The sequence below is a fragment of the Mus caroli genome, unplaced genomic scaffold (assembly GCF_978045245.1).
Source record: "Mus caroli unplaced genomic scaffold, Mus_caroli_1 scaffold_18, whole genome shotgun sequence".
NCBI lineage: Eukaryota > Metazoa > Chordata > Mammalia > Rodentia > Muridae > Mus > Mus caroli.
The window spans coordinates 57151971-57179055 of record NW_028227273.1 but is presented as its reverse complement, the minus strand read 5'-3'; the positions used below and the strand labels follow the sequence as shown (position 1 = coordinate 57179055).

General features: G+C 44.1%; 1 protein-coding gene across 4 annotated transcripts; it reads right to left on the bottom strand.

Annotated features, from left to right (window-relative positions):
- Positions 1-6767: 6767 nt before the first annotated feature.
- LOC110288607 (class I histocompatibility antigen, Gogo-A*0101 alpha chain-like) lies at positions 6768-10314 on the bottom strand. Of its 4 annotated transcripts, none has more exons than XM_085833171.1 (6): positions 10168-10314; positions 9680-9946; positions 9273-9419; positions 8289-8573; positions 8073-8183; positions 6779-7317 (listed from the first exon to the last, which is right to left on the bottom strand). In XM_085833171.1, the coding sequence occupies exons 1-6, from the start codon at positions 10238-10240 to the stop codon at positions 7313-7315; spliced, it is 888 nt and encodes a 295-aa protein (XP_085689297.1). In that variant the 5' UTR covers positions 10241-10314; the 3' UTR covers positions 6779-7312. The 4 variants fall into 4 exon arrangements, with proteins under 4 accessions (XP_085689298.1, XP_085689297.1, XP_085689296.1 ...); XM_085833170.1 differs by having other exon boundaries at positions 6785-7317; positions 9144-9419; XM_085833172.1 differs by lacking the exon at positions 9680-9946 and having other exon boundaries at positions 6768-7317; positions 9144-9419; positions 10168-10287.
- Positions 10315-27085: the final 16771 nt, after the last annotated feature.

Sequence of the window (27085 nt, the reverse complement as noted above, 5' to 3'; positions counted from 1 at the left end):
TAATAAAAATATAAATCTTAAAAAAAAAAGATGTCTATAGGTAACAAAGTCTACATCCTAAATGATAGTGCAGGTTTAGTTCAGTAAGGTTCTTATTCTCTATACAAGTCAGATCTTAAGAATAAGGCTGAATGCCTTCTCTAAAAATTCACAGTAGAATGTACCAATACTTAAAGGGTCATGGCACAAGTCCTGCTTCCCACTCCAAAATATGCTCTGGTCCCTGATATCCTGAGTACAGTATCTAGGGGGAAAGTTGCTTACCCTGATGCCTCTACCTGTCCTGTTGGCAACATCCTACTGAGTCCTAGACCAGATTCCAATTTGGCTAGCAGTATCAATAAAGGGAAAGAAAGCAAAAGCCTATGTCTCTCAGTGGAGTGTCCTGCTCTAGTTCCCAATCTGGGATTTTATTTCCTCACTGTTATGTCCTGGATGTTAGTGGTGTGCTAAGACCTCCTCACTAAGCCTTTGTTTCCTGGTGATCATAGATGGCAGATTACTGTAGAGGAACCCAGAACTTTAGGATGAAGCTGTCTGTTCTGTCATGTCTAGAGAAGGTCAAGTGTAGTAGTGGCAGGAGATGAGAAAGACAATGTACTACTGACACATCTCTGATGAGCTCCAACTCAAAAATCTTCCTAGAGTCTCTGTAACCCTATTACACCAGGCTGACACGTTAAATAATCTCATGCCTCAGACAAACAGCACATGCATTCATGGGGGCCTTTCAAAAATATCAACTGCCCACATTATGGTCACTCTATTAGGGTTTTAAAGTTGTGAACAGACACCATGACCAAGGAAACTCCTATCAAGGACAACATTTTATTAGGACTGTCTTACATGTTCAGAGGTTCAATACACTATTAAAAAGGTGGGAGCATGGCAGCTGATTCCAAAACCTGTACAGTGGCTTCAATATGCTTGTCTCAGGGAGTTGTACAAACATCAAGGTTTGGCCTTGTCATAGTTGTGAGGTACTTGTTGGAGGAAGAATGTCACTGTTGAATGGGACATTCCTCCTAGCTATATAAGGGCCACCAGTCATTCAAGCTTGCTTTCAAATCCAGATGTAGAATTCATAGCTCCTCTAGCACCATGACTGCCTAGACACTGCTATGCTTCCTGCCATGGTTATAATGGACTGAATCTCTAAACGTGTAAGCCAAGCACAAGGAAAGATTGTGCGATTAAGATCTATCTTGATTGCTTTGCCCCATCTACTGCGAGAATGAAGACCTTTTTCAGCAAGCAGACTGTTGACATTGCAGAAAATGTTGACATCACTCAGGAGGATCACACAGTCATTGTGAAGGGCCACAGGGGAATGCTACGGGGGAAATTCAATCACATCATGTAGAACTGAGCTTTCTTGGAAAGAAAATAAAAGTCTCTGGGTTGACAAATGGTGTGGTAACAGATAGGAACTGGCCACTATCAGAACCATCTGCAGTCACGTTCAGAACATGATCAAGGGTGGTATACTGGGCTTCTGTTACAAGATGAGGTCTGTGTATGCTCATGTCCCGATCAATGTCGTTATTCAGGAGAACGGGTCTTTGTTTAAAATCTGAAATTTCTTGGATAAAATATACATACACAGGTTTCATATAAGGACCAATCTTGCTTGTTCTGTCTCTCAATCCCAGAAGAATGAAATAATTCTTGAAGAAACAATATTGAACTCGTTTCAAATTCAGCCACTCATATTCAGCAAACCACAACAGTTAAAAAAAAATGATGATACCAGGAAGTTTTTGGATGGCATCTATGTGTCTGAGAAGGGAGCCTTGCAACAGGCTGATATTCTTATTTTGTGTTTGTATCACAGTAAGCCCAGATTTTAAGCTCTACTGAAAACAGAACAAACAAAAAAGACTATTTATGTTCATTAAAAAACTAATAGTGATATATTATTTTAAAATATCATAAAGGTAGTATATTTGGAGTTATTTGACAGTTACATTGAAAAAAAGGTATGTATTTTCAGTATTGCTGTAGACAAAAATCTTCATAAGACTGTTCAATTGATTGTTGTTTTATATCAAACAACTTTTATAATACTCATTTTTATTGTTATAATATTTTATAAATTTTTAAAAATATGATAAAAAAACAAAAGGTATTGCAGTTTTTGAAGGGGAGACTCTCCGGGAGGAGTTGGGTGCAAAAGGGAAAGAAGAATGGGATGTAAGTCTATTTTCTCAAATATGTTTTTAAATGTTAACAAATTTAGATAAATTGAAATTAATATATCTTTTCTCATCACAATGCAATAAAACTTAAAACAAAGGAAAAAATCTCTCTTGATCATGGTTTCTTTTCACAACAATGGAAAATCTCCTAAAGTGGCCCAGGGGTCAGATGTTGTTCATATTTCATATTTTTGCCAGAGGCTTGGTTCTGTGGTAAAAGTTTATAGAGGGTCTGGGACTTGTTCATTGAATGTCTCCAGGACAGCACTGCACTGAATGTCACAATACACAATTGAGGAAGTTGATCTATATTTAATCAACAACCAGTTGCTTTTCGTAATACAAATTTGATCGGGGGGTGGAGAGGGTATGGGCTGCTTCACAGTTTTAATCCTCACTGGGTAACTGATAGTCTGTCAGGTGTAAAAATTGTTCCAGACCCTGGAATCCAGCAAAGAAATGCATGCAAAATTCATGACTCTGTGTTGGACGGATGGCCAAACTTTGAAAAGAGCAGTGAACCTGAGTTCATTTCCATGCATCATCAAAGGGCCACACACAACTGCCTTTTAGACAACCTGCAAGGGAGTAGATTGCTGTCCTCTGGCATCTCCAATTGATTGGCATGTACTACAGACTCACAAACATACACAGAAATAAAAACTAGAACTAACCATAAAACAAGTTCCCTTCTCTAAAACAAGTTTCGTGTAGTTGTGAAGTTGCCATACATGGCCAAATGTTGTTTCGTCTAGTCTACTTTGCTTTGGTTGTGACAAAAAAACAAAAACAAACAAAACAAACAAACAAAAAAACAAACTAGGACCAAAACTAATTGAGAAAGAAAGTGTTTATTTCATCTGAGAAGTCCCAGGTCACATTTCAATACTGAGTTAGGCATTCATGGGCAGAACAAGGAGACAGGAGCACCTCATGGAGGACTGCAGTTACTGGGTTGCTCTCCTGTTTTCATATATAATGCAATAGAACAATGCCCAACAGTGAGCTGGGCCCTTACATATTACCTAGAGGAAAACTGTTGAAGGTAGTTTCTCCATCGAGTGTTCTTTTCCCTGTATAAAGGAAACTTGTGTCAAATTGACAAAACCAAAACATCAACCAGGACAAGGTCTGAATAAGAATGTCCTGTACAGGCTCAGCTGTTTGTTCACTTCATTCTCAACTGCTGGAGCTTTTTGGGAAAGTATGAAACTCCCTGATTGGGTGCCTAGCTGAAGAATCCTTCATGTCTTGTCAATCTTATCTCTGAAATCACAACACATATTGAAGCCATGCTAAGACACCTAATAAAGAGTCACCTGACCTGTCCCTCACCCATACTCTAGATGAACCTGCACCTACCACTTGCATCTCTGAAATGAACACTGTCCCCTCTCACCCTACAATGACTGTTCTTTTTTTTTTTTTTTTTTTCTGGTACTACACAACTCATACTAACCAAAGTTGGTTTGCAGTTTCAGTCTGTTTGTAGTTCTCTGAGTATTTCTACATGGTACCAGTTCCTACTTTTATAGAATAGACTGCAGGAACTACCAGTTAGATTTGTTGATAACTGAAGAGCCCAGTTCCAATTGGGGAATAGGGAGAGTTCAATTGAGTTAAAGCAGAAATTAAGATTTACCTATAACGTACCTTAACCACTCTGAACCCTGGGTCCTCTGTAAGGCTCTTTCCCTCCTGAAATCATGACTCATGATTATGGTTCTGGATCAAGGACAAGGATCAGGAGAGTTCAGGATCAATGCATTCCTCTTTTGCTTAGGAGTACAGACTAAGTCATGACTTGTATCACTTCACTTTATAACCTTCATGAGCATTAGGGAATTGGAGTCTCTAGGAATTGCCAATTGGAATGAGAGACATTTTTGCTGCCTTACTATGGATCTGCTCCAGTCTCCCCAGCTGTGGGTGCAGGAGGTCCTTGCTACCTCTCCACATTCTCTGAATTCTCTTGAATGATAGACACACATGCAGCCTTCTATTTTAATATGTCTTAAACAGCTCAATGGGCCAGACCCAAACTTCCACACTGTTAATGCCTACACTCTGATGGTCCCGAATTATACTTACTATTATCTGTACTCTATCTTTGCTACCTCAGACCCAGGCCTATAACCCTCCCAGGCCCTAATTCCCGACTTTTCCATGTTGGCAGTCTCTGTGTATCTACCCTACTCTTTTCAGGGTGGGACCTTCTCCTTCTAGATATGGTACCTTCCTCCTCCAACTGCATTCTTCTCTAGGAATCCTACTAGTACCACCTCTCTCCCTGCCCAGCCATTGGCCACCAGCCACTCTATTTACCAATCACAGGCAACAGGAGGCATAGATCTTCAGTGTCTTGCATGTAGGCATGAGGATTCCAGTGTAATTTTGGAAACCGAAATAACATAATGCAAGCATTAGACCAAATCCACAATACATGCTGAGATGAGTAATGTAAGGATTAATTCCTGAAATCTAGGAACTCTAGAGTCTGCCTCCTCATTCTAACCTAAAACTTGGAACCAGTATCCAAGGAGTATTGTGCAGGGACAAGGTGCTTAACCCTGATCCATGTCCTATTGGCTTGAGTCACAATATTCTCCTGAGTCCAACCTCAGCAACCAACATGTCAGCAATTCTAGATCTTTTTATTCTAAATATGTCTAGATATGGCTATTACAGTTTCTATGTATCCCCAAGGTAAACTGCCTTCTGCCCCTATATTCATCCATACTAACTGTTGAGAACAGAAAATTAAGATCTATATTTTCTTGAAAATGGTATATAATAATTTCAAACTGAATCACAATAAGTCATAAAGAGACATGGATAGTTGTTCTAATTAGTAGGGGCTTGCATTGTTTGTGGGTATATTTGTACCGCCCCCCCCCATGATTTCCTTTTTTTTTTTAATTTTATTAATTCTTTTTTTTTTTACAATCCAGATTTAATCCCCCTCCAAGTTCACTCTCTAACTGTTCCACATTCCATACATACTCCTTTATCTCAATGAGAATGTCCACAACCTCCAAGTCCCCACCCCACAAGACCTCTCCATTCCCCAAGGCCAATAATCTCTTGAGGGTTAGGTGCATCTCCTCTGACTGAGCCCTAAAGTGGCAATCATATGCTGCATATATGTTGAGGGCCTAACCTTGAGCTGGATTCCATGTTGAGCCTGTCACTGGACCTCATATTCCTCAGGCTCTCCTCCATTTTTGTGCCTGCAGTTCTTTCTGACAGTTCTAAGAGTACTGGTCAGAGTTTTTGACTGTGGGATGGCAACCACCTCTCTCACTTGATGTCCTGTCTCAGCTGGAAGGGGGCTCTACAAGTTCCCTCTCCCCACCAATGTAGGGCATTTCATCTAAAGTATCTCCCTTCGAGCCCTGAGAGTTTCTCACCTCCCAGGTCTCTACTACATTCTAGAGGTCCACCCACCTCCTACCTCCTGAGGTTACCCCTTTCCATTCCTTCTGCTGGTTTTCAGGGCTTCAGTTCTTTTCCCCCACCCAATATCTGATCACGTTCCACTCTTCCCCTCACTATTCCCTCCCACTTCCAGGTATCTTCCTCCCTTCACCCTCCTGTGATTTCTTTCTTCTCCCTCCCACGTGGTATATGATTTTCATCTGACCAGAGATTACTCAAAGACCTGTATTTGTTTCTAATAGCACACTTTGGATCACAAGCACATAGGTAGAGTCAGGCCATAGCCCTGAGTGACTTTCTGTTAATTCTCCCATGTTCAGGACCAATCTGTCCATTCACTGAATTTGAATTTCATCCTGTGGTTCACATTCCTTTCTGAAGGGCATGAGGTCAAAAGGGCATTCCAGAGGTCATGCCTGGATATCTTGTTATGGAAATAACACATGAAGTGTCAATATGAGGACAGTGACAACAGAGGCCTGATCATAATCAAGGAGGTACTTTGGTCCTCTATGTGTGGGACACAAGGTTAGGTTAGCATGGAAATCTGAAGGAGAATCAGGATAGAGAAGGGAGCTATATAGGCTGAGCCCTTAGGTTTCTTTCTCATGGCATTATTTACATTAAACTTTCTTTCCTTAAGAAATGCAAAGATTAATTCTGATTTCTTTGAACTGATATTAGAGCAATGTCCAACTTATAACACTTAGTTTATAATTTATTTTAAAACAGGTCCTCAGTATATAGCTCAGGTTGATCTTGAACTTGCAAACATCATGTTGGCAAGTCGAGTTTTGTGCATTTGTCAGACATGTTATACTACCCAAGGCTGTCAGAAACCAGGCGTTACCTTTCACATCTGTGACAGAATAGCACAGAGATCAGCTGTGTGACTTGACAGAAAAACTTTCTAATATTGTCACTGACAGTTCACAACAGAAGACAATGACACCAAGCTTATACACAAAACTGAGAACAAGTATAATTCATCTTGAAACCATAATCCAAATTTCTCCTGGTTTAGCACCAGACTGAGTCATTCTAAGGCTGAGTGTCCATGGGAGAGAACATCACAGACCCTGGACGAGGCTGAAAAATTCCTGAGACCTTTGAATCACATGACCCAGAGGAACAGGTGCACTAGAAGATTGGTATTAGGAGATAGAAAAATTATTCAGGAGGAAAGGGACAATGTGAAAGCCCAGGTGGAACCAGCAGCAAGGGTAAACAGCCCAGGGCTCCCTTGACTCCACAATGCAACCAATGCCATATAGGCAAGGGATTTAACACAGCAAACAAATTTTATAAGCATCTGAGATTTATTTTTCCATAAAGTTTTACTCATTTTTAGGACATCAATCGGTCATACAATCTGCCAAGAAGTTGCACAAGCAAAAGCAAATAATTAAGTAAAGACAGAAGCATGGAATGCTATATTGGGAAAAGTGAAATTCCAATCAGGGATGGAGGTTTCCCAGCCCTGCCTGGGTGGGAATATGAGAGATGACTGGGGAATACACACAGTCAGAGTCAAGATAAGGCTTTTTTCTGCTGATGAACTTCTTACAGTGTGCTCAGAGTAGACAGACACATAGTCACAGGCAGGTGTGGAAAGAGAAGGCACCATGGGAGGAGAAGCCAGAAACAGTGTTTAATAGCTCTGTACCACATCTGTCTTAACCTGTAGGTAAAAAGAATAAGGAAGAAACACAGATATGTATCATTAAATGGTGACATAGACAACAGCTCCTCACTCACTCAATTGACCCCAATTCCAGGAGTCCCTACCCCTCAGGATTCTACGCTCTGTCCCTCTTTCTGGTGCATACCAGGACCTTTAGGGTGTTACTATTTAATGCTGTAACCAAAAACTGTGCATCAAAGGGATTTCACCTCCTTGTGGCAATATGTTTCCCATAGATGAGTCACAACACATATTATTGGCTAGACTGAATATAGCTGTTTCCTGTTTAAACTGGAAGCATGATCTCATATTAGAGGCCATGGAGGCAGCAGGATGAAGATGGCCTAGGGGGGGTCTCCTGGTCTTTATCTCAGATAAGTGTTCAGAACTGTGTCTCCAGATTGAGATAATCAAGATGGAAACCTATCTATGAAGTGTGATATCTAGTACCATGGAAGATTATGCTAAATAGGGAATGTCCCTCTGACATCTTAGACCTGGGAATTAGTTCTCTCCCATGAAGGGAATGGTGGGCTCAGGAGGCTATGGGAAGGAAAATTAATAATAATAATTATTATTATTATTCTCTTTATTATTTTCTTTATGCTTCACAGAGAAGGTACTCTCAGCACATCTACCCTTTATGAACTGAAGTTATGTGAATGAAATATGCTGTCATGTTTAAGGGCTTCCCACAGCTTGGGCTTGTTATTTCCATTGATACATGAATTAAGACCATGACCCTTTCTTACCTCTAGTCCTTCTCTTCCATATAAGAAAAGTCATCACTGATCCCATAAGGAGAGCTCCAAGAACCAGAGCAATAATCATAGGCATGAAGGGGATGGTGGGCTCAGGAGGCTCTGGGATGGAAATGAGTGAAAGGAGAGTGACAGTCTGAGTTCCAAATCTCTGTCTTTGTCATTCTGGACTCCTACTCCCTTTCAATGGTCTCTGTGCTCACTCACCATGCTTAGCCCATCTGATGGTGATGGGCTCAGATAGCCCCTCATGATTTACATGGCATGTGTATCTATGCTCTTCTCCAGAAGAGACCACCACAGCTGCCCACTTCTGGAAAGTTCCATTACCAGAAGGCCTGGTCTCTATCACCTCCATGTCCTGGGTCTGGTTGCTTCCATCCCTCTGCCAGGTTAAAGTGATTTCAGATGGGTAAAAGTTGAAGGCCCAGCACCTCAAGGTGATTTTCCTATCTGGTCTGATCTTATGGGTCATGTGTATTTTAGGGGCGTCTGAGGGAAACAATTGGAAATTTAAGGCATTTGTCATTCTTCCTAGACATTCATCAATGCTCGTGTATCTTTCTGTGAATGGACAGGAGAGTTAGCTTGAAGAAGAGGTGCCAACCCCACAGAGCAGTGTAAATTCAGGATATGGATGGGATAATCTATTCCTGGGAAAGTTTCAGAATCACCATCAGCCAGGACAGAACAGGAAATGCTGTATCTCCTACTAGGGTTATTGACTCCAGGTTCTGTGGGGATGGAGATGAAAGACTGAGAAAGACTGTGGTCCATCCTCAGAGGGAAAGACACTGTGCATGGACCATGAATGGATTTGAGTGCTGCCCTGGTAAACAAGTGGAAGGCACTGCTGATTAATTCACAGACTGAACTGTGCTGGGAGAAGCCTTAGGCCTCTGGAGAGTTTCTCTGTCTGGTTGAATGCAGAAAACCAGAAGCCTCTTATCCCTTTGATGCAAGACTGGGTTAGTGTTCCAGCTGCTTTCTGCTGAGGAAGAAAGCATCATCAGGGGAAAGGAGCTACAATCTCAGAGCAGATGGGGCAGTTTCTGTCCTTACCTGTTCTCAGCAAACTCTTCTTCCCAAAGGTCAGGAATCGAAGGAGTAAGTTCACACATGTAATCTGCAGGAAAGGCTTCACCTGGTTTACATAGTTTGTTTTCTCCCACATTTCCTTAAGCATCTCACCTGCCTTGCCAACTCCCCTCCATGTCCTCAGATCCTCATTCAGTGTGATGTAATCATGGAGATTGAATGCTAATTCAAAGAAGCCATGACTTAAGTACCGTCTGTGCATGACTTGGCAGCCATAAGTCTTCTGGATTGTGTGATATCCTGAAAAAGGCCTCAGTCTCAGTCAATTGTACAAGGAAGGTACTTGGTGTGAAACTTCAGTGTATTTCCACAGCCCATGTGACTTTTCTTAGTGGATTTGAACTTGGATTTGAACTACAGGGAAACCCAGGTCATTGACTGAGCTGTCTGCAGCCTAGTAACCATGGGTCACATTTTTGGGTATAAAGCATGGATGCAGCACATAGGGGCAAACCCATGAGCAGTCTGATGTTTGGAATCTCTGCATGGATTTTACTCACCAATGATGCTATAATTGTAGATATGTAGCACATTCCTCATTATTTCTTTCAAGATATGTTGTTCTTTCACAACATCATCTGTTGTCTTTGCCCAAAACGCTCCAGTCTCATACATCCATGGTTCCCGGCTCTCCACCCCCAGATTCTCTCTTATACTGTTGAATCCCATGATCTGTGTATCATCCACATAGCCGAGAAAGATTAACTGTGGCTCCAGAGGTCCAGGCCATGACAGGAGGGTATATACATATCTCAGAGTGTGTGAACCTAGGGGCAGTGGGTCTTTAAATCTCCACACTCCACCTAGGAGCCAATGCCAGTCCACAGGCCTATTCCCAAGGAAGGTAGGGAGCAAGGGGCAGGATGCAAAATGGAGAAGGGAACAGAAATTCTGGCTGGGTTAGGGAAGAGTTATGCTTTCCAGTTACTGCACCCCCAGAAATGAAGTCCCCATGTTTGGTCCTTTTCCCTCAAATTCCCACACTCACCATTTGGATGCTTCGTGATGGCTAAGGTGACCATGAGCAGCAGGAGGAGAGGCTGGGATTCAAAGTTCTTCATCTTCTTGGTGAGTGCAGTCTGAGCTTCTGTTAGTAAGTATTCATTTTATAATCTTGATAAGGAGGAGGCTGATTGGCTTCTCTAGAAATCCCAATGGTAGTGATAAACTGTGTTTGCTTTGAGGCATGGAAAGATGAACTCTTGTAAGAGCAGTCCCTAGGGCTCTGATTCACCAGCTCAGATCTAGCTCTGGGGTGTGGGATCATAAGTGCAGTGTGTGGTAAGACAAGTTGTTTACCTTGATGCTTGAACTCCTGGCCATGATCACAATGCTGTTCTGAGTCAATATGATAGGCCAGAGACTCAGTAAGACTCAACAATTTCAGTGTTAGGATTTCTACAATGACTGATAAAGAGAATGCTCCTCAGAGTGAATCATGATTGTGTGGATTATGTCAACCAATCTTCATCACATTTAAACCTCTAATTTTGTGACATTTGCTTCATCAAACATTAAGAAAGTACATAAGAAGAGAATGTTTGCAAAAAGTAACAACTATTTTCCAAAATACAATAATGAGTTGAATACAACTTCTGCCTATTTTTATTCTCACAGTTCCCATTAGATATTCTTGGGATTTTTAAAAATATGTTTATTCAATTTACATCCTGATGCTGTCCCCCAGATACCCTCACAGAGTTCCTACTGTATCCCCCACCACTTCTCCTTTGACATGGTGGCGGCCCCTCCAAAGTTTACCTCGCCCTGGCACATCAAGGCTTTGCAGTGCTTGGTACATCTTCTTCCACTGAGGCCACAAAAGGTATTCCAATTAAGGTAATGTATTCCACACACAGATAACACTTTAGGGACAGCCCTTGTTCAACTTGTTGGGGGCACCACATGAAGATGGAGTTCCATATCTGCAATATATGTATATGTTCAGCATGTTTGGGGATGTGATTGGGAGGAAATAGATCAGAGATGAAGGAATGCCTAGGTCCAAAACAATTTGCTCATTTGTTAGTGATTCAGTCTCTTAGATCCCCTGATGTCTAGGTTAGTTGACACTGTTGGACATCTTCTGGAGTTCCTGTCCCCTTCAGAGACCTCAATTCCTAACTCAACACTTCCATAAGATTCCCCAAACTCCATCCAATGTTTGGCTGTGGGTCTGTGTCTGCATCTCCTTCAGTCAGCTTCTGGATGGAGCCCCTCAGAGGACAGTTATGCTAGGATCTTGCCTTTAACTATAAAAGCATCAAAACAGTGTCATTGATTGGAACTTGTTCATGGGATCTGTCTCAAGTTAGAGCAGTTATTGGTTGGACATTCCTTCATCTATGATCTATCCCTGGTCTCCAAATTTCTTATACACAGGATAAATTGTAGGTCAAAAATATTGTGGGAGGTTTAGTGTCCCTATTGCTACAATAGTGTACCTTCCTGGTTGCAATGAGTTCATGGTCTCTAAATGTTTAATATCCTGTCTGCTGGGAGTCTCAGATAATCAATGGATGTTCATTGATTCCAAGGATCATTTCACAACCCAAGCATCTGAGATATCCTCAAGGCACCCTCCCAATCATATGCCCAAACATGCTGCACATTTTCATTCATTCTCCTGGCCCTCTGGCTTTCTCCCCTGTTTCTCCCCAAAGCTGATGTAGAAACCTGCCCTTCCCCTCACTGTCTGCTCCACCACTGCATTCCCTCCCTCCATTTGCCTGATAAGATTATTTTATTCCCCCTTTCTAGATGACATTCAAGCATCCTTGGTTGAGCCTTCTGTCCTAGGTTCTATAATTCTCCGTAATGTATGTTGTATTTTCTATACTTTATGACTAATATACACTCCTCCTTTGGGGTCAGGGTTTCCCTCATCAGGATGTGTTCTCAAGTTCCATCCATGTGTCTGCAAAATTCATGATCTCTTTCTTTTAATGGCTGAAGAGTATTACATTGCTTGGATGTACCACATATTATTAATCCATTCTTGAGATGAGTGATATCTATGTTTTTCCTAGATTCTGGCTATTATGAATAAAGTTGCTGTGAACATAGTTGAGTAAGTGTCCCTTTAGTATACTAGGATATTTTGGGGTATAGGTCCACTACTGGTATAACAGGGTCTTCTGGTAGAATTATTCATGTTTTTTCTGAAAACCACTACATTGTTTTCCAAAGTAGTTGTAGAAGTTTTGATACCCAAGAGAAATGGAGGAATGTTCCCCTTGCTCCACCTCCTTAGCAGCCTCTGCTGTCATTTCACTGTTTGATCTTAAACATTCTAATGTGTGTAAGATGGAATAACAAGGCCATTTTGATATGCATATCCCTGATGATCAAGCACAGTTAACATTTCTTTAAGTTCTTCTCAGCCATTCTAGATTCCTTTGATGAGAATTCTGTTTATGAGCCCCATTTTTAATTTGGTTATCTGATTTGTTGGTTTCTAACTTCTTGAGTTCGTTGAAATTTTGGATATTAACATGCTGTCAGATGTATGGATGGTGAAGATACTTTCCCAATCTGTAGCCTGTGGTTTTTCCTATTGACAGTGTCCTTTACTTTGCAGAACATTTTCTGTTTCAGGGGGTCCCATTAATCACTTGTTCATTTTACAGCCTGAGCCATTACTATTTTGTTCCAGAACTTCTCTCCAGTATTATTGAGTTCAAGACTCTTCCCTAATTTCTTGTCTACTAGATTTGGTTTATCTGATTTTACTGGATTCCTACAGCTTAAAATCTTCTCAATGCAATTTTTAATAATAAATGCTAAACCTCCCTTCTAGGCCACTACACACCAAAGGCAGTGGGAAAGAAAGGTTGGTATCATTACACAGGGAGAGTGGACCTATTTAGAATTTGTTCTTTGGAGCAAATCTCATCTGCATTGTCAGGAAATCAGCCATTCTATTCACAAAATAAGCAGCAGCAGTTTGATCCACTGGCAAGCAACTTCACAAATATACTAGCAGTCTAGTTCAGAAGTGTCAGGATAGCAAACATGAATCAAAAGGGATGTTACCACAAAGCAAAAAGAACTAGGCCTAAGCAAATTCAGCAGGCATCATCAGGAAGGACCAGGACCTAAAGGGATGCCAGGGGAAGTTCTTGGCCTTGTCTCTCTCAAGGATGCAGAGATCAGGGAAGACAGGAGACCCAGAAGCATTTCAAAGCAAGCTATTCAAGCAAGCTTAACCCTACATAACTGCCCTTGAGTCCTATTTATACTCGATCCACCAATCATATATCCTCCATGGGTCTTCCCCTTGCATGTGCCATGTCTCAGAAAACATACTGCCCCAGTGAGTGAGTCTGTCATAGAAAAATTCCACATAAGTCTTTATCAGCTGAAATTACTCTCTCAGTGGAAGCAGCAACAAGTATTCAGGGTACACCTAGTTTTTTGGTGGCATTTCTCTCGATGGACTCACAGCAAACCGATATCATCTACATAATGTAAGGCCAAAATTAAATGCTTGTCATAATCACAGAATCCTTCATCATGAGTTCTTTCACATATTTGCTTAGCAGAACTTCCTTACACTATAATCTCCTTTAGCAAAGCACTCCTTAACATGTCTACCAGGCAAGATACCATCCAACACAACTGCCTTTCAAAAGAGAGCAGAAGTTCCAATTCAGAGTCCTAGTATCTACACGACTGCTTACACCTGTCTGTGAATTGAGGCCCTGGAGACCCCATTCTAGATTCTAAATGAGTGGAATGGGAATATATTAGTTAAGCATATTACAAATGAGTGCAGTACGGGCATAGAGATAAGAACCAGAAGCTGTGAATGTCTGTGGATGCGGGGCCTCTATTTTGACATAATACTTGGTTTAATGACTTTCTTTTTATACAGTTTCCTAGGATACCATAGTCCCTGAGGAGAGGAGTCCAGAGCTGCTGATGTGCCTGAATGTTGGGAGGTTAGCAGAAGATGCATTCCTTCTCAATGTCCAATAAACTATTCTAAATTTTTGCCATTAATTATTTTAAATACAAGTGGAGTCCATAGTAGAGGTTAATACTGCTCAAAAAGGTGTTTCTTACTCTTTTAATTAGAAAAAAATGTACACTGTCTGTATAGTTCCACAATTCATATATTGGAAGAGAACAGGGCCCATACATGCATACACACAGCCCAGCAAAAGGCAAAGAAATACAGTTAGCTAAAGACCATCATAATAGATGTCAGATCCTATCTCAATACCATAAAAATCACATAGCAATTGTGCCGCAGACTATCCCCTTTATGGGTCTCCTATCTGCGTGGAACGGGTCTCTGGTTACAGGTGGACAAGGAATTGGCGAATGACAAACAGAAGCGACACGCGAGATTGTGTAGAATCTGAATGTAATTTGTCAAATCGAGCATCAAACTTTTTATACAGATGAAAATAGGGAAGTTGGGTGACACACCAGCAAGGTTCAAAGAGGTTACTGGATTCTTACACAAAACAGAGGAATGCAAACACGGAAGGACTGGCAGGAACCAACTGGCATAAAATTCAATGTTTAACAACTGGGATCAAAAACAGCTCCACCTAAGGTCCAGGGTCTTAGAAGCCAGGGTCAAGGGCTTCGTGCCCTTGCCATAGTTCCCATTCTAGTCTATTGTATAGTACATCTTCCCCCTAGGCCATTGGAAATACTTGTGTATGGGTGTAACTCAACAATCTATAGTTCTAAGTATCAACTCTGGTTCCTTCTTAGATCACAAACTTCCTTCTTCCTAGATAATGGTAAATTCCTGTGTAGGGCAGTGACTTAGCTATACATGCCCAAGGTTGGATCAAGGACTGCCTAGAATCTAACTTAGCTATATGTCAAAAAATCAATCCTTAGGAGCACTTGTAATAAAGCAATATTAAGGGAAAGCACACAGATCCGTTTACCAACTAAAGCAAGGACATTGGAGCATTCTTTATACAGGATGCCACGATTCCAGGAGACTAAGTTTCTGTGAACTTTTCACCTCGGGACAGCACCCAGGTTTTCGGGGCCTGTAGCGCTTGTCACTACTGGAGTGGATGTAGCACAATTAAACACTTCTGACCTGACTCTGTAACTTGCTAAATTCCTGCCATCTCTTATAGTCATTAGGAAAATCAGAAGTTTGAAAATCAGAGACCCATGGTGTTCGGAGTACACACACTCACAGTCTCCAGAGAATATACTGGGGGAAACTAGGTAACAGCTATCAGAAAAGGCAAGTGATATTCAGGAATCTCCAGTTTATAAGTAATTAAAATTTAAAAAGAACCAGAAGAGGGAAGCAGGGCCCCCCAATATCTTTGTTTCAACCTAAACACATGTCAGAATATGAATCATGAACCTGGAGAGACAGAGGGAGTCTCTGAAATGGTTTTGGCTTCTCTTCCAAATATGGTCACACTTAATAAAGGCATTCTTTTCTGCTGTTTTCTCTACTTTTCTATTTAATTGTCTTTTGTTTTGGCCGATACTAACTTATTACAGCTGTCAGAAAGCAAGCTTTGACCCTAAACGTTCTGATGTCAATAACATCATGAAGATGGGTGTGGTCACAGTCCGTGGTTTTTATGGAAATTAAAGACACAAGCCTCTTCCTGTCAGAAATTAGAGACAACCTAATGAGAAAGGCAGCATGCTCATACTCAATAATGAAGACTTGTCTCATTCCATGGAAGTACAGAAAACAAAACAGACTAGGCAGGGGTGCCTACTTCCTGAGGGTAGAGTACACCATTACACAGAGGGATGATAGTCCACAATAATGTATGAGGGAAAAGACTCTGCAAGTTCAGTAATGGCTGTCTGAAGCAAAGAGTGTTCTATGGAGAACTCAAAAATATTAGCAAACTAAAGTAGAAAATTTTACAAGCCAAAACAAAACAAAAAAAATTCCCCATTTCATAAATAGGGATTGGGGGTCTATAAAGTACTCTCCCTGTGAGATGAAGTTACCAGAGGCCTGTTTAAGATCTAGAACGCCAAATTTTGGAAACCTTTTTTACAGGAAGAATTGGAGTGGGGTTAGGGATTGGTGGCTGGGCAGATGAACCAGTGATAATGAGAACTGACTCCTCTTCTAGGACACCTGGGTTCAGTTGCTGGCATCTGCATAGAGAGAGGCAACCATCTGACTCTAGTCATAGGGAATCTGAAGACCTTTCCTGATCTCCACAGACACCAGGCTGTTGAGGTTTTTGTCAGTTACTGTCTATTATAATGGTATTTTCTGGCTCATAAGACATGGAGCCTTCATGTAGGACCTGGAGTCCTACCACAAAGTTAATTCTTATTATTAAATAACGATGACAACAGCCAATAACTAGGCAGAAGAGACCAATGGGGGTTGAGGATTTGATAGCTTTTCAGAGAGGACCATGAGGAGAAAGGAGAGGAGCAAAGTCAGTGTGGTAGAAGAAGAACATGCAGGAGGGAAAATGTGAGTTGCCATGAGCTAAGAGCCAGGAGACCATGGCCCAGAGGGCAACCCAGTTGGGTTAAGAGCAGCCCACATGGAACATAGTAAATAGTAAATGATAACTTGGGGTTATGAATAGGAAAGAAGATTCTAACAGCATGGAGGATAGGTAGCTGCCCAGCTATTATGTTGCATAAGGTATATTTTAAAATATAAAAGGTGAGTGTGTCTTTTATCCAGAAACATAAATGGTCAAAAGCAAGAAGAAGCCCTGGGCCAGAATTCTCAAGACTTAATGCTACACAAAGCACAATCAGGGTGTATGGATATATGTGCAGGACAAACAACTATACATTATAATAAAAGCGAAAAATTAGTTAAAAAGGGAGAAGTGGTGGGAAAAAAAGATACTAATGTTGAGCACAGCCATAGCAGGAGAGATAATAGAAAATGATTTCCCTCAGACTCAACCACATCAGTAGCCAAAGCTATTTTTCTAAACCTCCTGCTGAGCTGTTCCAGTGATGTCTACCTAGTGACATCCATCATACTCTGCTCAGCCTGTAGTAGAAAAGCAAGTCCAAATATCAATGGTTTCCCACAATCTGTAGGTCTTACATATAGCCTACAACAGAGTAAGAACCAGGGCTACAGGAGGCCAGCCTCATAGGAAAGGGAATGGAAATAGCACAACTGGTAGTAGCTTGAAGCCAAACACAATGGGATTCTTCTCACTTCTTGGGACCTGAAAGTGTTCACAAGGCTGGTGGTAAGCAGGGCACAGAGCTCTGGACATTAATGGTGCAGGAAAGCCAGGAAGGAGCAGATAGAATACAGAGTCTGGAGGGTCTGGAAATCTAGGTCTATGCTAGGTTTCCTTTCATGTGGTGGTGCTATACAGAGTCTGTGCAGCTTCATAAGGAGGTTCTTTTTCTGAAGACCTATATTCAATTGGGAGTATATGAGTGAAGGCCAGGAATGCTGCCAGCAGCAAGAGGATGGCCAGGAGAGACAAGTTCTTCCTAAAGGATGGTATAAATTTAGTACAGAATGGTTCTTATTCACTACACAAATGTGAGCTTCTGTATGAGGCTGGCAGGGTTCTCTGAGAATTCCTGTGGGATGGCCTGAGACCTAGAGGCTCATAGAAGGATTAAGTACTAGGAGAGAAATCTTCAGAGCCCTGCTTGCTTACTGCAAAGGCAGATCTGGTCCCTGGTATCCTGGCAGCAGAGTCTAGGAACAAGTTTCTTACCCTAATGCCTATACGTGTCCTGCTGGCATTATTCTGAATTCTAGACCAAATACCAATCTAGATAACAGAATCAATTAAGGAAAGGAAGGGAAAGGAAAGAAAAGACCAACATCATTAACTGAGGTGTCAACTTTGGTTCCTCGTCTGGGGCTTTACTTCTGCACCCTATTATCATTGACTTTAAGTGGTATGTTGAAGACACCCATGTGAACCTGTGTGCCAGAGGCTTTCCAGGGAGCTCTCTGGACAGGCCTGGTGGGAGTTTCTGGTGAAGGGAAGAGAGTGTAGCCAGGAAGAGGAAGTCATTTCTGCTGCTTCAGCTGCTGCACTTGCCTCCACCTGTCTCTCTGCCATTCCTTCCTGGTAATTCAGTTACTCTGAGCTTCCCTACACTGGGTTGGGTCAGGCTGGGCCAAGGAGAGGCCAACTAGCCAGTGAGGAGTGGAGCAGAGCTTCAGGTGGCGTTTCAGGGGAGCAGACCTCTTCCCAAGTGTTACAGCTCTTAGAACAGAAGCTCTTAGATGATTGAGTAGTTCTTGCACACCTTTACTCCTTCTGGATAGGGTTTTTATATACAGTTTTGAGGTGGGTCAGGGATTGACAACAGGTACTTCTCATTGGCTTGGTCTGAGAGCTTAGGGGAAACCTTATTTGCATGTGGGGGAGATTGGCGCTGCTCCTATTTGACTAATGGCCACACACCTATCTGTAGGGGGTAGGCTGTGGGAGGCTTTAGCTGTGACAGAAGCCAGGGTTCCAGGAGGCATGGCCAAACTCATACAGTCTAATGAAGACTGAAGTTACCACTCAGTAGGTCTCTGGGATTCAAGGTTTGTGCTCTACTGGGGACCAGGCTCTATGTGCACAATTCACTGCCTCACACACATGCACCAAGCCTTGGCTTCCTGCCATCAGAAATCACAGAAACTTTAAGGATCAAGAGATAAAGTAATTGATATTGAAAGACCCCCGGAGGGCAGACACTCACTCAAGCCTCGGGACAGCCGCGCACCCAAGAAGACACTGAGACCGAACTTAAGATGTAGAGAGTAAGATTTAATAAAGCAACAACAAGAAAGCACATAAAAAGCACATAAACCAGAGCTCTGGGGTCGAAACTCATACACCCAGCATGGTGTAGAGGAGAATCGACCCCGGCCCAAGTTTTTCTCAGGCTTTTATAGGAAACAGCCAAGGGGGGAGCAGGGCAGGGAAAGTACAAGTTTACGTCACCAAGGGGTTTTGCCAAGAGTTTTTCCAAGGGGCTTTCCATAACCTAGGGGTCGTGTCCTATATTTTGGCAATGTATTCTGAGGTTTGTTCAAACTCTTATCTCAAGAATGTTCCTGGCACAGTCTTCAGTTGGGAGGGGTTGGACTGGGTTTGTTCCAGGAGACCCTTATCTAAAAAATGTTCTTGGAACAGTTTTCATTTGGGAGGGGGTTGGGTTCTGGGGTGAAGAGTTCAGGAATGTACTCTGGGGTGAGAAGTTCAGGAGTGTTCTGGGAACAATCTCCAGATGGGAGGGGTAAGAGGACTTTGAGTTGAAGAGTTCAGGAAGAGTTCAGTAATTTTCCTCTTTCATTCCCCCCTTCTTCTAGTGAGTAGCTCTAATCTTAGAGCGAGTTTTCGGCCTCTTGGAGGACCCGATATTGTTGCCTTAGTACCATAACCTGTACTGCATTTATTCTTTCTCTAATAAAAGCTACTAACTTATTGAGAATGCAGGGGCCAAAAGTGAGCAAAAGCATAAGTGTAATTAAGGGTCCTGCTATGGTGGAGAGGAGGGTGGTGAGCCAAGGGGACTTATTAAACCAGCTTTCGAACCATCCTTGTTGGCTTTCTCTTTCTCTTTTACGTATATCTAGGCGTTCTCTAAGTTTGGCCATAGAATCTTTGATTACTCCTGAATGATCAACATAGAAACAACATTCTTCTTTCAGGGCAGCACAGAGTCCTCCTTCTTTAAGGAATAATAAGTCTAATCCTCTCCTGTTTTGCAGCACTACTTCAGACAGGTAAGTCAAAGATTCTTCTAAGTTGGTTATAGACTGTTCTATAGTTCTAAGATCAATATCCATAGCTGTACGTAATTCTTCATAGTATTGGGGGGTCTTAATTAAGGCAGCGGTCCCTGTACCTACTCCTGCTGCTACTCCTAATCCTAAAAGTACTGCCAAAGTTAAGGTAACGGGTTCTCTTTTCCAGCGGACCCGGTGATCAAATTTGTCTAAAAAGGAGCTATCATCATGATACAGGAGTCTAGGAATAAGTTGAACTAAAATGCAGAAATCTTTGGAGCTATTAAAAACAGACACAGATACACAAGGAGTGAGACCGGTATTGCAAGCCCATACTGTGTCTATGGGGGGCACTAGATACTGACCACTTTTGTTAGGCTGGATGTTCTGGGTCTGATTACAGAGGTGCCGTTTATCCTGAGGCGCCTGGCCTAAACAAAGCCCACTCCCTGAAACTGCTGCCAGAGTCAGCTTTCTGTTTTCTCCCCAAAGGCATTGAGAATGGTCTGAAGTAGTATTATAAGTCCTAATCTGAGCAATTCCTTCATAATAAGGGGGCCTAGAGGCATAGCATAACCAACATGATTGAGTCATATTAGGATTAGTCCTATTTAAAACTAAAAAAGCTCCTTGGACTAGACTGACCAGACGGCTCTCTGTGTCTAGGGGCGGTGGGGAAACTAAGGTTGGCTTTATGAGGGAAGTATTAGTCCCTAGGGAGGGTTCCACTGTGTTGAGCCGTGGAGTTGGTGGAGCTGGTACGGCCGGGACTTGTGGGGGAGCCGGTGCGACTGGGGGGCCCTGTTCTGTAAGGACTTTGTTGGGCCCTATGGGGGTTACCGCCAGGTCTCTCACTGTCAGTCTGATCGTAAAAATGAACCCAGGGTCTCTTGGTGTAATATATACTCGCCAACCCCACCTATTCCCTTTTAGCCAACTCAACCGATTTTGTTTCCCTTTTTCGGTGAATTTTATAAGTAGTGGGTTGCAGTATTTGCCTTTGCATGGTCCTGGGGGGCTGTTTTTAAAAGCGCACCCACTCTCTGGATATTTATAGGGGTTTCTTTCTCCTTGGTTTGGCTTGTCATAACCACTACCTCGTTTTACCGTGATTAAGTCCCAGTCAGAGGAAGGCTTCCAGTAGGCATCCCCTGTCGTTTCACATGTCCATTTACCACAAAAGTAATCTGATGCCCCTCCACATTCCTGTTGAAGCCTTCCGCTCAGACCCTGACCTGGGCAAACATAAAATTGTGCAGCTCTAAGATTAGCTCGGTAGAACTGCCCCGAACATCCCATCATGTTCCCTATCCCATTCGGAACACACCGCTGTTCAGGGGGTGGGTTAACAAGATCAGTATGATCGGGGATGTCCCAATTGGGAGATCCTGCTGCTAACCTACAGATGTCAGGTGTGAGATCAGGCCACCAAGTCCAATGGGGAAGGACTGCAGTGATTGCCCATACAATGTTTCCCTCCTCATTAAGCACTTCCCAAGACTGTTGAATTGGGGCATGAGGGTTGTGGTTCCCTAGGCTTAGGGTGGCACCCGCGACACAAGCGAAGTTTAAGAGGATTGTCAGTAGTTGCCACCGTCCAGTTGTCTTCATGGTTGCCTCTTTCCTGGCTAGGAGCCTTCTTGACGTGGGAGGCGTGGATCCAGGCGGCGATTCCGTCTACCTTTACTGCCGTGGGAGTTGTTAACAGTACCAGATATGGTCCTTTCCACCGAGGCTCAAGAGTGCCGGTGCGATGTCGTCTGACAAGGACCGAATCTCCAACCTGGAACCCGTGGGGCACTGCCGTAGTCCCCGGTGCATAAGCTTCTTTGATCTGGTCCCAGATCTGTGTTCTGACAACTTCCAAGGCCTTTAAATGGGTAAACAGAGTAGAGGGTGAGGAAGAGTCAACACAGGGATCCAATATCCCACTAGACTCAGTCAAGGGGGGCGGTCCCCCATGTAGAATTTCATAAGGAGTAAGACCGAAACGTCCAGGTGTGTTTCGGACTCTGAGAAGTGCAAAGGGAAGGAGGGTCACCCAGTCTTTACCGCCGGTCTCAATAGCTAATTTAGTTAGGGTCTCTTTTAGAGTCCTATTCATTCTTTCTACCTGTCCTGAGCTTTGGGGTCTATAAGCACAATGTAACTTCAAATCAGTCCCCAATTGTGAGGCCAATCCCTGACTTACCTGGGCAACAAATGCGGGCCCCGTTGTCTGAGCCAATTACCTTGGGGATCCCAAACCTGGGTAGGATTTCTTCAAGGATCTTCTTGGTCACCACCTGAGCGGTTTCAGACTTAGTGGGAAAAGCCTCTACCCATCCAGAGAAAGTGTCTATAAACACCAGCAGGTACTTGTTGCCATACATTCCTGGTTTAATTTCAGTGAAGTCCACTTCCCAGTAAACTCCGGGGCGATCTCCTCGTTGTCTCTTTCCTTGTTCTTTGTAGGGTCGGGCAGCATTGGTGAGAGCACAAGCCTGACAGGAGTCAATCACTTGTTGTACTACCGAGTTAAGTTTCAAAATATAATAATCTGAACCCTTGATCAGCTGTAGGAGTTTATCAGATCCCAGATGAGTCAGTTGATGTAATTTTTGGACATAGTCTCTTCCTTCTTTTGTAGGTAAAATAATACGCCCATCTACAGTCCACGCTAGCCCCCTAAAATTGAATTCCTGCGCCTGTTTGCGACAAACCATAGAATCTAATAGTCTAAAATCTTCATCAGAGTAAGTATAATTAGGACTGGTTGCCGGTGAGGGCTCTGGCAGGGGCCTGCCTCTTTCTACCATGATTGTTACCCTCTGAGCTGCCTGCTTTGCTGCTTCATCAGCCATCTGGTTTCCTCGGGCCACAGGATCCTGTCCTTTTTGGTGGCCCGGACAATGGATAATAGCCACTTTCTTTGGCATATGTATAGCCTCTAGGAGGGCCAGAATTTCTTCTTTGTTTTTAATGTCTTTACCTGCCGAGGTAAGTAGCCCCCTCTGTTGGTAGATAGCCCCATGGATATGGGCTGTAGCGAAAGCATAGCGGCTGTCAGTGTAAATGTTGCTCGCCTTACCTTCAGCCAACCGCAGAGCTTGGGTTAGCGCCAGGAGTTCAGCCTTCTGAGCCGAAGTTCCTTCTGGAAGACCACTCGCCCAAATTACCTGTTTTCCATCTACCACTGCCGCTCCTGCTTTCCTTTTTCCCTCCACCACAAAGCTGCTACCATCTGTGTACCAGGCAGGCACACCTGGCCAAGGCTGATCAGTCAGATCCCTCCTCGTTCCAGTTTCTTCAGCCAAGACATCAGCACATTGATGTACAGGAGTGGAGTCATCCGCCAAGGGGAGGAGGGTGGCAGGATTGAGGATGGCAGGTGGAGCAAAAGTTACTCGATCATTTAGCAGCAAACTCTGGTAATGGGTCATCCGGGCATTAGTCATCCATCGATCAGGGGGCTGTCGTACAATACTTTCCAAAGCATGGGGGGCACTTATAGTCACATGCTGACCCAGAGTAAGCTTGTCAGTGTCTTTAACAAGCAGGGCTACTGCAGCAATGGCTTTCAGGCAGGAGGGACAACTGCTGGCGACTGGGTCAAGCTTTTTAGATAGGTAGGCCACTGGCCGCTTCCAGGGCCCCAGAGTCTGAGTCAAAACCCCGCGGGCTACTCCAGCCCGCTCATCAACATATAAGGTAAAAGGCTCAGTCAAATCTGGCAAGGCCAGAGCGGGGGCTGCAAGCAGGGCTGCCTTTATGCTGTCAAAGGCTTTTTGGTGTTCCTCAGTCCAGGTGAATGGGACTTTTTCTTTAGTAAGTGGATATAGAGGGGCCGCCAGTGTTGCGAACCCCGGTATCCAGAGTCTGCAAAAGCCCGCCGTCCCCAGAAACTCACGTACTTGGCGCGGGGTGGTAGGGGTTGGGATCAGCATCAGTCTTTTTTCTGGCCTCAGTGAGCCACCGCTTTCCGTCTCGGAGGGTGTATCCTAGGTAGGTCACCTCGGTACGACATAGCTGAGCTTTCTTGGCCGATACCTGGTACCCCAACTCACCCAGTTCATTCAGGAGCTTCTTGGTTCCTTCAAGGCACAGTTCCTGGGTTGAGGCTGCCACCAGTAAGTCATCTACATACTGTAAGAGAGAAATCTGAGGGTTTTTCGCTCTAAAAGGCGCAAGGTCACGGTGGAGTGCTTCATCAAAAAGAGTAGGAGAGTTCTTGAATCCTTGAGGCAACCTCGTCCAGGTTAGCTGGCCCGTGTGTCCTCCTTCTGGGTCCCTCCACTCAAAAGCAAACAGTGGCTGGCTATTAGGGTGTAATCGAAGGCAGAAAAAGGCATCTTCTAAGTCTAGAACTGTGTACCAAGTCCGCTCTGGCGGGAGGGAACTTAGTAGGTTGTAAGGATTTGGAACGGTAGGGTGAATGTCCTGCACCCTCTTGTTAACTTCTCTCAAATCTTGCACTGGTCGATAATCATTAGTCCCAGGCTTTCGTACTGGCAGGAGAGGTGTGTTCTAAGGGGATTGGCAAGGCACTAGAATTCCTTGCTCTATCAGTCTCTGAATATGTGGCCGGATGCCTTCTTTAGCTTCCTTACTCATAGGGTATTGTCTGACCGAGACGGGGGAGGCATCGGCTTTTAACTCTACCACGACCGGTGGTACCTGTTTAGCTAATCCCATTCCTGCTTGCTCAGCCCAGACTCCGGAAAAAGCAGATAGCCATTCAGGGTCTGGCAATTGTTTGGGACCCTGCTCATGGAGGCGATACTCTTCTTCTAAATTTAAAACTAAACACGCTATAGGGGTCTCTCCCCAGATGACTTCTGGTCCCTTTGAGGTGAACTGAACTTGAGCTTTAAGTTTGGTCAATAAGTCTCGTCCCAGAAGGGGCACAGGGCACTCAGGAATCACAAGAAAAGAGTGAGTTACTTGATTTTTTCCTATTTCTAACACTCTCTTAGTAGTCCAGGGGTAAAATTTACTGCCAGTAGCTCCTATTACCATAGTCTTCTTACTTCCTAATTGTCCTAACGGTTTAGTCAAGACTGAATGTTCTGCTCCTGTGTCTATTAAAAAATTGACAGGAGTCCCCTCCACAGAAAGTGTTACCCTAGGCTCAGGGAGGGGGTCCGAGCCCCGACTCCCCTAGTCTTCCTTCATAGTCAACACCTTCTTTTCTCTTGGCTTCCTTTTGGGGCAATTTCTGGCCCAATGTCCTTTTTCTTTACAGTATGCACACTGGTCTCTTTCAAGTGGAAGTTTCTGTTCTCCTGGAGGTCTTCTTGCCCTGTTGCCCAGGTACCCTAACTGTTCTTTTTCTGCCCTTTTTGCACCTACCACTATGGCCAAAATTTTAGTCAAGTTTTTCTCTTGGCAGCGATCACGCCGATTTTCTCTCGCTTCGAGCTCTCTCTTTTCTCTCTCTTGCTTTTCTTCCTCTGTCTCCCTCTTGTGATACACTCTCTCAGCTTCTCTCACTAAATCCTGTAAGGTATAATCTTGGAGCCCCTCTAGTCTCTGTAACCTTTTCTTGATATCAGAGGCAGACTGACCAATGAAAGCCATAGCCACGGCTGCTTTTTGACCCTCTGAAGAGGGATCAAACGGTGTATATCTCCTGTAAGCCTCCATTAGTCGTTCTAAGAAAACAGAGGGCGGCTCCACTGGACCCTGAAGGACCTCTCTTACCTTGGCCAAATTAGTAGGTCGCCGTGCGGCCCCTTTGAGCCCCGCCACTAGAGTCCGGCGGTAGACCGTGAGACGTTCCCTACCTTCTGCAGTGTTGTAGTCCCAATTAGGACTAGTCAAGGGGAAGGTTTCATTTATAAGATTGGGGAGATTAGTGGGGGGTCCCATCTTGTCCCAGGACATTCTTCCTGGCTTCCAGCAGGATCCTTTCTCTCTCCTCCGTGGTGAAGAGGACCTGCAAAAGCTGCTGACAATCATCCCAAGTGGGTTGATGGGAGAACATAAGTGATTCAAGGAGCCCAATAAGCCCAGAGGGGTTTTCTGAGAAAGGAGAGTGGTTAGTTTTCCAATTATATAAATCAGAAAAGAGGAAAAAGGCCAGTACTGCAAAGGAATGAGATCATTAGGTCCTGGCGCTGGCCCTCCCACATGTGCTCTAAGTGGCAAGGCGACTGTTGAATCCGGCCCCCCTTCCTCCCCAGGGCTTCGGCCTCGGCGGCTCCTAGTCCCCCCCGCCGGTCCTTGAGCCTCTCTCGCTATTGGTCCCTGTGGCGGGGCGGCCGCAGGCGGCTGCTGGGGCAGGGGGTAAGGGGGAGGTTGGGAGTCCATCCAGAGGAGGTCGTCAACTTCTGGATAAATCTTGGGGGGTGCTGAGGGACTGGATTTTTCGGCTACATCGGACTGGACAACCGCGACCGTCAGTTTCGAAGGATTTGGAATCCAAGGCTTGACCCATGGAGGTGGGAACTGAACAAGATTCTGCCAGGTCACAATGTAGGGGATCTGATCAGGGTGACCTCCTTCTTCCTGGAAAACAATTTGCCTGACGGCGGCGATTAGTGACAAGTCAAAAGCACCCTCTGGTGGCCAGCCCACTCCAAATGTCGGCCACTCGGAGGTGCAGAAGGTCTGCCAAGGACCTTTTCTAACCTCCACCGACTGGTTGTGAGCTCTGACCCTCACCTCTCTCCAATGCTCCAGGGTTAGAGACAGGGGAGAGGAGGCAGATTGTCCCATTTCTAGAATAATAGCAGACACAACAAGAGCAGACACGAGACTGAGACAAAAAAGAAACCAAAAACAGTGGCGACTTCGCATCGCCCACAGGCAACTTACAGAATCAGATGGCCTCTCCAAGGCCGGCCGATTTAGACCTTCCACCAAAGTGATGGTCTCTTGGCCTTCAGAGGGGTCCACCAGGCGTCCCCGGTCCTCCCCTTGTCTTCCTGGGGCGTCCCCCAGGGTGAGCGGACGGTGGACACCGGACACGTCTATCCCTATCCACCCCGCGCTCTCTCCCGGAGCACGGTCTCAGGTGCTCGTACTGAGCACAGAGCGTCGCGCAAAACCGAAACTGCGATCGCACCAGATACAGATTCAGATGGCCTCTCAAAGGCCTACAGATCGAGACCCTCCTGGCCTCCAGAAACAGAACACAGACACCAGACCAAGACAGAACAGAAAATCTTACCTCTGAGTGGGTCCAGGACCTCTGGGTGGTCGCGCTGTTTCCCGGCCAATG